We start from the raw sequence: 12,152 nt of genomic DNA, 5'->3' as shown, positions 1-12,152 counted from the left end.
TTCATCCTGCAGAGTGGGTTGCAGTGCAGTAAGAGAGTGGGAAGGGAGAGTTAATTGTCACCAGCATTGCTTTCATCATTTGACAAGTGCCTTGCTGTGCAAATACAACCCAGAGGGGTTGTCAGTGGTCTAGCGTTTTAAAAAGCCCTTGGGCAGGGGTTCATTACCTTTATCTTCCTGGTTCCTGCAGTGTGTAAGAGATTCAGCTTCATCAGGAAAGTGTGCATGGTGTTGCTGAAGATGTAAGTTTCCCTTTTTTGTGAAGTTGTCATTAAGGGACCTTGAGAAGCGTGCCAGCCCTCTCCCAGGGAGCAGTCACCTGTCCTCCGGATTCATCTGATCAGCCTTCTGCAGATGGGCTCAATGCTACAGCCATGTGTATATACTGCCAAAACCAACTGGAGACACCTTAGTCATGTAGCTTATGTAGAGAATGATGTTCCAAGTCTCAAAAATCCTCAAACCCTATTTTCAATAAATGCCTGAAGGCTGACTGCCTCATCCCTGTCATAGTCCAGAGATGGAACCGTTATAAGTATCCTCATAAACTCTGTCCTGCAGCAAAATGGATGTCTCATGAAACACTGAGCCCCCCAAAACAAACACTGAGCTCCCCAGCTTTGCAAACAGTGCCCAAACTTTCTCTACGAATTAAGTTTTCATCAGCCCATCTTCCTTTCAGCAGAGAGATGATATGTTAGAATCCAATGGAATAAAGGATTAAGGGTCATAGTTACAGTGGGTCAAATTTCAACACATTGTCAGCATGTTGACTTGCACCATCGGACACGGTTACCCTGGCCTTATTTCTTTCAGGGTTGAACCAATTATGTGCCAACTGCTAGCTGAGGTCATCGCCTCCTAGGAAGCAGTCTGTGGGAGGTTGGAGGGTTAACTTTCTGCCTTCTCCGACGTCTCGCCCCGACATGGCACACTGTATTCTGGCCCCAGTGTGTGATCCCATCTCATCTGTATCAGAATGAGTATTGCACAGTATGAGACCAGGTAGTTACATATTTAAGTGCAGTGAAAAAATGTTCTTCGAAATGAGGCATTCAAAATATTTTCGTTCAAAATGCAGGACTGTTATCCCAAGTTGTCCCTAACACCATATTTTGCATTTGTTTCTCATACCTTGAGGCCACTGCTGACCAGTGGATTTTAGCCTAGATGGGTCTGCTTAGAGCAGAGAGATGCAACTCCATTAACATCAGTGAATTGGAACTATTCTTCTATTTATAGCCACTTCATTCCATTTTAACTTTATGATCATTACTTTTTAAAATACCATTTTATGAGTTGTTAGTTTTGTGTGTAATTCTCCACCTCCCACCCCCTCTTATTTTTTCCCATTATTAGAGCCTTATTTGTTAAGAACAAAAAGTAAGTAACAATGCAGACTTGTGGTCACAGTTTCATGAACATACAGCTTTTCACTGGTACCTGAATATTTGCCTTCTGAGTATAATGAATGAATTTAAATGGTCCCTAAAAATGGGTAGACAGTGCCACCTTCTCAAGATGGAGGCTAAGCCAGTATTTAGAAAGCCTCTGCCTGTTGTAACACTTGCTGGCAGGTGTGATGGGCACTTGCTTTCTGTTTTGTGTATCTGGAGCAATTACCACTGCCGAAAGTAGACCAGAGATGGGTTCCTGGGAGGGACCCTTGTGACAGTTCAGAAAGTAGCCATCATATCAAAGCAACCCTTGACCTAGAGCAGACACTCAAGGTGTGCTGACAAAAGTGTTCAAGGGGCCCCCTTGCTAGTCCCCTCAGCCTCAGTAGTCTCCTATCCTGAACTTGTCTGGATTTCTCAGTTGACGACTACTCATATAATCTTGCAATGGCTTTTCCATTGTTGACTTGCTTACATTGTTACTTAGTAAACTTTTCATCATTTGTACCTCTTCTACAAAGCTAAATCTTAGATCTCTTGAGCACAGGCCTGAGTCCTGCACATATCCTTCCCTCACACCACTGAGCACAGAAGAAGAAACAGACTGGACTTGGTTTGGAATCCTAGCTCTCCACTGACTAGCACTGACCATGGATAAACTCCTTCACCTCCCTGCTTCATAGTTTCCTTATCTACAGAATAAGGGCAGTCATGCCTGCCTTGCAGGGCGTTACAAGAGCACAGTGCTGGGCACTAGGAGATACTTGGTAAATGGTCATTCTGGCTCACCAAACAAAGCCTCACACACAGAAGCTGAGCAAAATCTTGCAGACTTAAATATGACAAAGCAGGACTGAAACCAGAATGGGAGAAGAGCTAGTTATGAGCTCTTGAACTTTCATGGTGAGGACACCATTTCCTCTGCCCTTGGGCTTAAGTGACAGTTCACAAACCAGGTTTTTTATCTATGACTCTTTCATGACCATATGACGATCATTTCAAGCTCAGCAAGTCTCCTAAGCCTCAGTGATCTAAGGAGTGCCATTGATTTGTGATGTGGAGACTTTGCTCATTCACATCCTTGGTCCAATTCATACATTTAAGCATCAGCTCTTCCCTGAGCGGAGATGCTTTCTCCAGCTCTTGCAGCCATGTGGCAGAGGGTGACTCCCAGTACTGCTTCCTGATCTATAGATCCCCATGGATGTCCCTGGCTTCTTTAGAAATTTTCTTTACAAGAGGCCACAGTGGAAGATAGTGGTAAGGCTTACTTAGACCTACAGCATCAAAAAAAAAAATGGTGATAAGGATGGGAGTATGAGAAAAACTGTGTGAACACTCTGGGGACTGTTGTGGGGTGGGGGGAGGGGGGAGGGATAGCATTAGGAGATATACCTAATGCTAAATGACGAGTTAATGGGTGCAGCACACCAGCATGGCACATGTGTACATATGTAACTAACCTGCACATTATGCACATGTACCCTAAAACTTAAAGTATAATAATAATTTTTAAAAACTGTGTGAACAGTATAAATAGCATTGAAATTAGTTTCCTACATTTCCCATATAGTGAGCACCTTTGCCAAAACTCACGAAGTGTCTTATCCACCCTTTTGGCAACTGGCACATTACAGAGGAGCATAGGATCATTACGAGGGCAGGGGTCAACTCTGCATTGATGTCACCATTTCTTTCTTTGTGGTGGAGCCATGTGGCAGTAAAGGAATAGGTCATGTGACATTCTTGTCATCTTCTTCAGTTACCTATAAATACACATTTCCTTGCTTTTTTACTTTCTTTTAAAGATTCCTGGAAGAAAAGGACATAAAACAGATGTATTGTCAGTACTACATTTGCTGAACCTATTACCATGTCAGCTTAGCAGGATACAAAAGTGTCGGTCAGACCTCCTTTTTAATACTGGTACTGTGACACGGGGCAAACAAAGACCCTTGCCTGCCTGCCTTTGATCAGTTGATCGGTTCAGTTAGTTGGTTTACATGATGTCTTGCTCCAAAAGTAACTTGAGACAACACCCTCTAAACACACTGTGTTGTCACCTTGCGTACACAGTAGTAGTATGTTAGGACACAGTTCGACTCATGACATATTCGGTAACATACAAGCTTTTAACAAGTATTTACCATGTGAGAGACCCCAGGTTAGATTAGATGCAAGTTTACAAAGACAGACAAAACCATTCCTGATCTGAAGGAGCTTGCTGTCTTATGGTAGAAACAGGCACAATTAGGTATAATAAAAGGGAGATGGCAGTGATTGCCCATATAGAATTTATAATGTGGGTCTAGCAGTCATGGCTTTTTGTTTTGTTTTTTTAACCAAATATCTCTGGACTCATCATCTGACAGAAAAATTTAATATGGAATCTTACTTGAGTACTTTAAAAAGATTAACAATTAAAATCCCGTTCAGTTACATGTCTAAGAAATTTCCCTTACTGGAAAGAATGCAATGATATGAAATCAGTGCTGCCCTGGAGAATCTAGCACGTCTCCTCATCTGGCTATGAGAGCTGAGAGGACAGTGTCATTCATTCTCTCTAAGAGGACTGGAGAGCACTCCCAAAGGAGTGAATGTCCAGGTTGAATCTTGAACATCAGTTACAGGTCCTTGCAAGAATTTTGGCTCTGTATGCTGCAGTGAGTTTAATACACACAGAAGTCAGCTACAAAGTTTACCAGGTCACCTTGCTGTGCACTCACTCCCCCCACTAAAATTTTGTATCACTGCTACCATAGCCTCTAGCAAGGACCCCATGATTGCTGCTTTCATTTGATTTGTACAGGATTTGTAGACATGCCTCACCTTCCTGTGTGGTCAGCAGTGCTTGCAAGAACCTAGAGGATGTGTGGTTTTATGTGCAGGGTAAGGAAGCTTACCCTGATGAACACCAGCAAGTTTAATTCATTTCCATCTGAAAAAACAATTGGCCTTAGGCAACATATTCTTAATTGTCTAAGTCATTGTGTGTGAGCAGGCATGCGTGTGGGCACACACGTGTTTGTGTGCATATGCAAGCTGTGCATAAATAGCACACTTTCAATCTTTGTAAAATATAACAGATAAGCAGCAAATGACAGTAGGCTTAGCCCCTGAAGATTTACCAGGAAAAAAAGACAGCTGCATGGCAAAGCTGCTGCTAATAATTAGGGAAGGAATAGCCCATACCCTGTGCCACTCAGCAGCTTCAACCATTTAAATGAGAGCCGGTTTATTTAACTCTGCAACCCCCATTCATTATGGGCCAGGGGTTGATTTCGTCTTGAGCACACCACTTTTGATTGTTGTCATCTCTGGTGAGATAATGAGATCATCATCATCATAAGATCAGGTAGGACATGATGACCGAAAGTCTCAAGTAGAAACTGTGATGGATGAGCAAAACAGGAGTTGTTTTAATGTCTCTTTTAACATTGTAAGTGAGGAAAACCTATTTTTACAACTCCCTGGAGTTAGTTTTTTGCAGGGCCACATTGCCATTTTTGTGGTTGACAAGAAAACGTTAAGGCTCTCTTGGGCTCCAGCAAGCTGCAAGAAGTGTCACAACACTCCCGCCTCGTGTAGAATGGCTCTCAACAGGACTGATTGGGAGGGAAATTAATAGGCTCCCCATTGTCACCGTGCATTTTTGCCAGGATATTTCATTAGTGTAAACACTGAACCCGTTGTCATCTTGTTTAGCCACTTGACCCTGGTGATTTTCAATTCTGCCTGTGCTGTGATGGAGTACAACAGTGGCATGCACGAGACAGGCACTAATTATTGGAAGCAGAATCATTGCTGACCCAGTACTACAAGATTAACTGCCCCTTTGCAGTCTTTATTCTGGGACATTAGCACTGTCTGGTTATCTTGCTTCAGTTGAGGGATTCGGGACAATAGCAGTGCTGATGGTAATGTTGGCGATTTCCTTGTTTGTTTTGCAGGTCACGGCCAGGGGCTTTGGGCCGCTGTTACAGTTTGCCTACACTGCCAAGCTGTTACTCAGCAGAGAAAACATCCGCGAGGTCATCCGCTGTGCTGAGTTCCTGCGCATGCACAACCTCGAGGACTCCTGCTTCAGCTTCCTGCAGACCCAGCTCCTGAACAGTGAGGATGGCCTGTTTGTGTGCCGGAAGGATGCTGCGTGCCAGCGCCCACACGAGGACTGCGAGAACTCTGCAGGAGAGGAGGAGGATGAAGAGGAGGAGACGATGGATTCAGAGACGGCCAAGATGGCTTGCCCCAGGGACCAGATGCTTCCAGAGCCCATCAGCTTTGAGGCCGCCGCCATCCCCGTAGCAGAGAAGGAAGAAGCCCTGCTGCCCGAGCCTGACGTGCCCACAGACACCAAGGAGAGCTCAGAAAAGGACGCGTTAACGCAGTACCCCAGATACAAGAAATACCAGCTTGCATGTACCAAGAATGTCTATAATGCATCATCACACAGTACCTCAGGTTTTGCAAGCACATTCCGGGAAGATAACTCTAGCAACAGCCTCAAGCCGGGGCTTGCCAGGGGGCAGATTAAAAGTGAGCCGCCCAGTGAAGAGAATGAGGAAGAGAGCATCACGCTCTGCCTGTCTGGAGATGAGCCTGACGCCAAGGACAGAGCGGGGGATGTCGAGATGGACCGGAAACAGCCCAGCCCTGCCCCTACCCCCACGGCCCCAGCTGGGGCCGCCTGCCTGGAGAGATCCAGGAGCGTGGCCTCGCCCTCCTGCTTAAGGTCTCTGTTCAGCATAACGAAAAGTGTGGAGCTGTCTGGCCTGCCCAGTACGTCTCAGCAGCACTTTGCCAGGAGTGCAGCCTGCCCTTTTGACAAGGGGATCACTCAGGGTGACCTTAAAACTGACTACACCCCTTTCACAGGGAATTATGGACAGCCCCACGTGGGCCAGAAGGAGGTGTCCAACTTCACCATGGGGTCGCCCCTCAGGGGGCCTGGGTTGGAGGCTCTCTGTAAACAGGAGGGAGAGCTGGACCGGAGGAGCGTGATCTTCTCCTCCAGCGCTTGTGACCAAGTGAGCACCTCGGTGCATTCTTATTCTGGGGTGAGCAGTTTGGACAAAGACCTCTCTGAGCCGGTGCCAAAGGGTCTGTGGGTGGGAGCTGGCCAGTCCCTCCCCAGCTCGCAGGCCTACTCCCACGGTGGGCTGATGGCCGACCACTTGCCAGGAAGGATGCGGCCCAACACCAGCTGCCCGGTGCCAATCAAAGTCTGCCCTCGCTCACCCCCCTTGGAGACCAGGACCAGGACTTCCAGCTCCTGCTCTTCCTATTCCTACGCGGAGGACGGGAGCGGGGGCTCACCCTGCAGCCTCCCTCTCTGTGAGTTCTCCTCCTCGCCCTGTTCCCAGGGAGCCAGATTCCTTGCCACAGAACATCAGGAACCAGGCCTGATGGGAGATGGAATGTACAACCAAGTGCGGCCCCAAATTAAATGTGAGCAGTCTTACGGAACCAACTCCAGCGACGAATCCGGATCGTTCTCGGAAGCAGACAGTGAGTCGTGTCCTGTGCAGGACAGGGGCCAGGAGGTAGGGAACCCACATAAATTCAAGCATGTGACCCACTCTCTAGGCCCTTTATCTGGACTACTCCCTGCCCCCCACCACTCCCACATTGTTCTTACGTGCTAAGATTAAAGATGACAGTAGAGAGACTGCCTTCCCCATCCACAGAGGCAGGATGCTGAAGGTGATTCCACATTAACCACTTCTGTCCTAGAAAAGCACTTGATATTTGATCTGGATCTCAATACTCGACAAGCAGAGGCAAGCTGCTGAGTAAAAATATACTGAAGTCTAATGCATGAAGTACACTGAGGCACTCCAGACCCCCCTCTTTCTCCTCCCTCTCTCCCCCTCCTACATCTGCTTTGAAAGGATGCCATGTTCATCACCCTCATCCTTGCCCTTCACCCGTTCAGCGTAAAGGAAGATATAGAATCTCTTTCCAGATTGATTGATTGAAACCAAATAGATCAACACTCTCCCAGCACCTTTTAGATTTTCCTTGTCAACAGAAGACCCCAGGGCCACCCCATGTCCATCACAGTGAAGGTGATGGAAGGCTCACCGTTTATCCCGCTCCTGGGGTCATCACAGAAGCACCCTAGTCAGCCACACATAATGTATAATGGATCATTTCCCAAGCTCCCTCAAATGCTAGGAAGACATTTTGAGAAGTAGTGGGGTAGAGTAGCAGTTTCATCCACCCTGAAAGCAATGTACTTGCTAGGAAAAATGTCCAGAGGCTCCATGTGTGTCTTACCATTGCTGGAAGAGGGGAACAGGGGCAACAGCAGCCACATCGTGAGCAAGACTCACAAGACTAAGGAGAGGAAAGAAGAGGCCCCCGCAGAGGACCCACCTCCCCAATAACATGAACATTCCCTAGAAAGACCTGAGAGAGTCTGTGTCGTGACCTGGCGTTCACTGCACTGTCTTGCTGATTGACAAGGTACCAGCTTGAGACTGCTACCTGTGTCTCAGACCCCCCTCAGGAGCGGGATTGAACAAACCCAGTGACAAGTCCCTTCTCAGAGCTGTGTATCCCAAAAACACAGGAAGAAATGAAACATGGTCCTCCTGAGGCCAGCAACCTTGGTACCCGTCTGTGCTCTCTGGATGTTACCAGCCTCTGTAAGGCAGAGATGTTAACCCAGCCAGAAAGCAGAAATGCCATACGGGATGAGGTGGCTTTTCACAGAGCCACGTGCAGTTTATTCAGCCTCTGCAAGATTGGCGAGAAGCACATGAGGTTTTAGTCTGGGCATGTTTTGAAAATAGATGCCAAAGGCCCCTGTGCCCACTGCAAAAATGCCCTGTGGTCACTTTCTTTGCTTGCTAGCCTGGTTTCTGCCCCTCTCTTAACTGCCCAGCAGACATGGAGAAAGAGAAACACTGCAAGGATTTAATTTAAAATAAATTAGAAAGGAAATTTGAATGGGAGCTATTCCCATGCGAATATACCACCTCCCCTTAGGTTTGGGGTGGTGGGTTGTGCCCAGTGCCCCAAGCCAGGCTCACATCTGTGTCCCTGACATTGGGAAGATTGAGCTTTCCCGAAAATAGTGAAAGGCTGTGTTTTCTCTCTCCTCACTCATTCTTTCCCTCTGACCTCTTTTGTGAGGTTTTCCTTTTCTTCTGAAACCGTGAATGAGCGTGCCTGATGTGGAAGGCAAGTCACTGCGTCCACCTCATCCGCATCATGGCTTCCTACCAAGGACTGGTGGAGGGAGAAGAGCACAAAGGCCTGCAGTCTTTGTTTTTTGTCTCTCCTTTAAGAGGAGCCTGGGGCCGGGCATGGTGGCTCAGGCCTGTAATCCTAGTATTTTGGGAGGCCGAGGTGGGTGGATCACTTGAGCTCAGGATTTCAAGACCAGCCTGGGCAACATGGTGAAACCCCATCTCTACCAAAAATATAAAAAAATAGCCAGGCGTGATGGCTCGTGCCAGTAGTCCCAGCTACTTGTGGGGCTGAGGTGGGAGGATCACTTGAGCCCAGGAGAAGGAGGTTGCAGTGAGCTGAGATGGTGGCACTGCACTCCAGCCTGGGTGACAAAGTGAGACCCTGTCTCAAAAAAAAGTAAAAGGCTGGCCATTAAGCTCAAGGGAGGGTGGTGTTTTTATGACATTTGCATATGTTCAAAGAACTGTCAGTTTCAGATACATCTTCTTTTGTGTCCCCCCACCCTCGCCGCCAATATCCCAAAAGAGAGCTTAAAGTCTTGGGGCCACAGCAAGAACACATTTTTTGTGTGTATGTTGGGACCATGTCGGTTGTTTACTTTAGAACTAAAAATAGTAACTCAATGAAAAGGAGGACTCATTCAACCTGTAAAATAGTCATGAACAGGACTAGCCTTCCCCCCTTGAGAAATACCCCTACTTTTAAAAATACTCTTATTTTTACCTTTAAAAAAGGAATCCATGGCTGGGCGCGGTGGCTCACACCTGTAATCCCAGCACTTTGGGAGGCCGAGGGGGGCGGATCACAAGGTCAGGAGATCGAGACCATCCTGGCTAACACGGTGAAACCCCGTCTCTACTAAAAAATACAAAAAAAAAATTAGCTGGGCGTCGTGGTGGGCACCTGTAGTCCCAGCTACTCGGGAGGCTGAGGCAGGAGAATGGCGTGAGCCCGGGAGGTGGAGCTTGCAGTGAGCCGAGATCGCGCCGCTGCACTCCTGCCTGGGTGACAGAGCGAGACTCTGTCTCAAAAAAAAAAAAAAATCCATCTTCTGCATTCCTGAACAGTGAAAGAAGAGACATTTACCAAAGCTCTATGCCATTTTGGAAATCATAGCCCCTCTCAGTGGTACAGTTTGGACAGGACAGTTACAGTAAAGTTAAGGTTTTTCCCAATTTGACATCTTAGTTTTCCTAGAGTAGAGGAGGTTAAGTTTCCAAGAACTGTCTCAGGGACTTGCCATGACTGCTGCTCGAGGAGTTGATAACCTGCTTTAGGGAGTTACTTTGACCCTGGTTGAATGAAGCATTATCCCCAGTAATAGTGCTCAAGGCAGATCCTTCTCCACAAGTCAAAACTTGTTTTCCTGAACTGATCCAGAAGAAGCCAGCATCTGTTGGGCTAATTCTGCCCTGCCCTGCTTTCATATGGGATCCAGGTGCCTTCTCTTTCAAGTGAACCCCACGGAGACACCAGAGTCAGAAATCAAGACAGGAGTTTCCACCCCTTGCCAGACGCCAGTGTAATACTTCGCGTGTGTTTTCCCAATCTGTCTTCCTCCACCCCGTAGGGAGCCAAAATGTTAGACCAAAAGTAAAGTGTTAACATACCTTGTATTCTGTAAGATGTTGTAGTTACACCATGTTAAGCAGCCCTTCCATCTCACAGTCGTTGGCTTCTCCCATCCTTTTTAACTGTTCCCTGGCTTCGAGAAAGATCAAATTAGCGCAGTATTATCCTTTATCAATAATCAACTTTTTTTTTTTAATTTTTATTATACTTTAAGTTTTAGGGTACATGTGCACATTGTGCAGGTTAGTTAAATGACATTCTTTTTTAAATTCTAGAACACAGCATACCCAGCCCCAAACATACCAAATTTAAGAGGCTTTCTCTTTGCCTACAACAATATACAAATATATATTCACCTCTCTGTGGGTTTGGGTTTTATTTTAATGGCATTATGTTGTAGAGTTAGCAGCTTCCTTTTTTCACGTAGCTGTCTACCATGCACGTGGCTGTAGGTCGATCACACAGGGCCAAGACATGTTTCTCCAATATCTCTCGTTCTCGTAAATCGTAGTTCATTCAGCTGTCGCTTATCACCAGACATTTCAGTTGTTTTCAGTTTTTCCCTCTGATAAATATTGCTGCAATAAACATTTTGTGACCCTACTGTTAGTAGTGGTGCTTTTATTTTTGTGGGTTAGTTTCAAAGATGGGCTAAAGGTTGTGCCCATTTATTAAATACTACCTAATGACCTACCCAAAATGTTGTAGCAATTCACATATTCATCAGCAACTTAGAGTGTCCAATTTCCCCTATTCTTGCCCATACTAGTTGTCGCCAGTCTTTTTAATTTTTGCCAATTTGATGGGCAAAAAAATGGTGACTACTAATGAGGCTGACATCTTGTTTTACGTGTATTGAACATTTATATTTCCTTTCCTGTGAATTGCTGGTTTACCTCTTTGCCCATTTTTCTTTCGTATTGTTTAACTTTAAATCAACATGTAGGAATCTTAATCCCTAATATTAGGAATATTAACCCTTTGTCATAAATGTTGCTTAGATATTCCCTTAGTCTGCTTCTTTATTTATTGTACCTTTTCCCATATAAAAAATTTTTAGTTTTATGTAGTCAAGGTATAAGTCTTTTTCTTTATGACTTCTGGATTTGCTATATTCCTTAAGAAGTCAGGTTGGGAATTTTTCTCTTCCAGTAAAAAAAAATGAACAAGTCACATAAGTGAAAATCACAAAACAGTATGCACAAGGTCCTAGTTTGTTTCCTAAATATACACACCATATAAATAAAATCAGTATAGAGAATAAGAAAAAACTGGGAGCACCATTGGAGAGGAGTGTAGGGAAAGTTTCATTTCTATGTATGTCTGTAATGTTTGAATTTTATGTATGTCTATCTTGCACAGGTTTATTTTTTAAATTAAGACATAATTCCCATATCATAAAATCCACCCTACTAAGATGAACAATTCAGTGGTTGTTGATATATTCACAGTGTTGTACAACCATCACCACTATGTAATTCTAAAACATTTTCACCACCCTAAAAGGAAATGCTGTACCTATTAGCAGTTACTCCTCATTGCACACTCCCCTCAGCCCCAGGCAACCAGTAATCTACCTTCTGTCTCTGTAGATGTACTTGTTTGGGGCATTTGTATAAATAGAATCTTGCAAGATGTGCCCTTCTGTGTCTAGCTCCTTTCACTTTAGCATAATGCTTTGAAGTTTTACCCTTGCCATTGATGTACTCACCAGGTATATTGTCATGTATTAGTACTTTGTTCCTTTTAATTGCTGAGTAATATTCCATTATGTCAATCCATTTTGTTGACTAATACCACATTTTGTTGTTCATTGGTTGAGGGCCATGTGGGTTGTTTCCACTTTGGGGCTATTATAAATAATGCTGCTGTGAGCATTTGAGTACAAGTTGTTTTTAAGACATGTTTTCAGTTATTTCCATAATATTCCTAGGAGTGGAACTGCTAAATCATATAACTTTGTATTTAACCTTTTGAGAAGCT

The 12,152-nt window shown here is 45.2% G+C and overlaps 1 protein-coding gene across 8 annotated transcripts in view; it reads left to right on the top strand.

Moving 5' to 3' along the window:
• Positions 1 to 12,152, top strand: part of BACH2 (BTB domain and CNC homolog 2) — a 364,684-nt gene that overhangs the window by 339,670 nt on the left and 12,862 nt on the right. For all 8 annotated transcript variants that reach the window (XM_016956004.4, XM_016956002.4, XM_016956003.4 and 5 more), the window contains one exon: positions 5,348 to 6,940. In XM_016956004.4, coding sequence (XP_016811493.1) covers positions 5,348 to 6,940 — 1,593 coding nt within the window. The remainder of the gene's footprint in view (positions 1 to 5,347; positions 6,941 to 12,152) is intronic.

Source organism: Pan troglodytes, chromosome 5 (genome assembly GCF_028858775.2).
Source record: "Pan troglodytes isolate AG18354 chromosome 5, NHGRI_mPanTro3-v2.0_pri, whole genome shotgun sequence".
NCBI lineage: Eukaryota > Metazoa > Chordata > Mammalia > Primates > Hominidae > Pan > Pan troglodytes.
The sequence above is the reverse complement of the archived record's forward strand: the minus strand, read 5'-3'. Positions and strand labels throughout refer to the sequence as shown.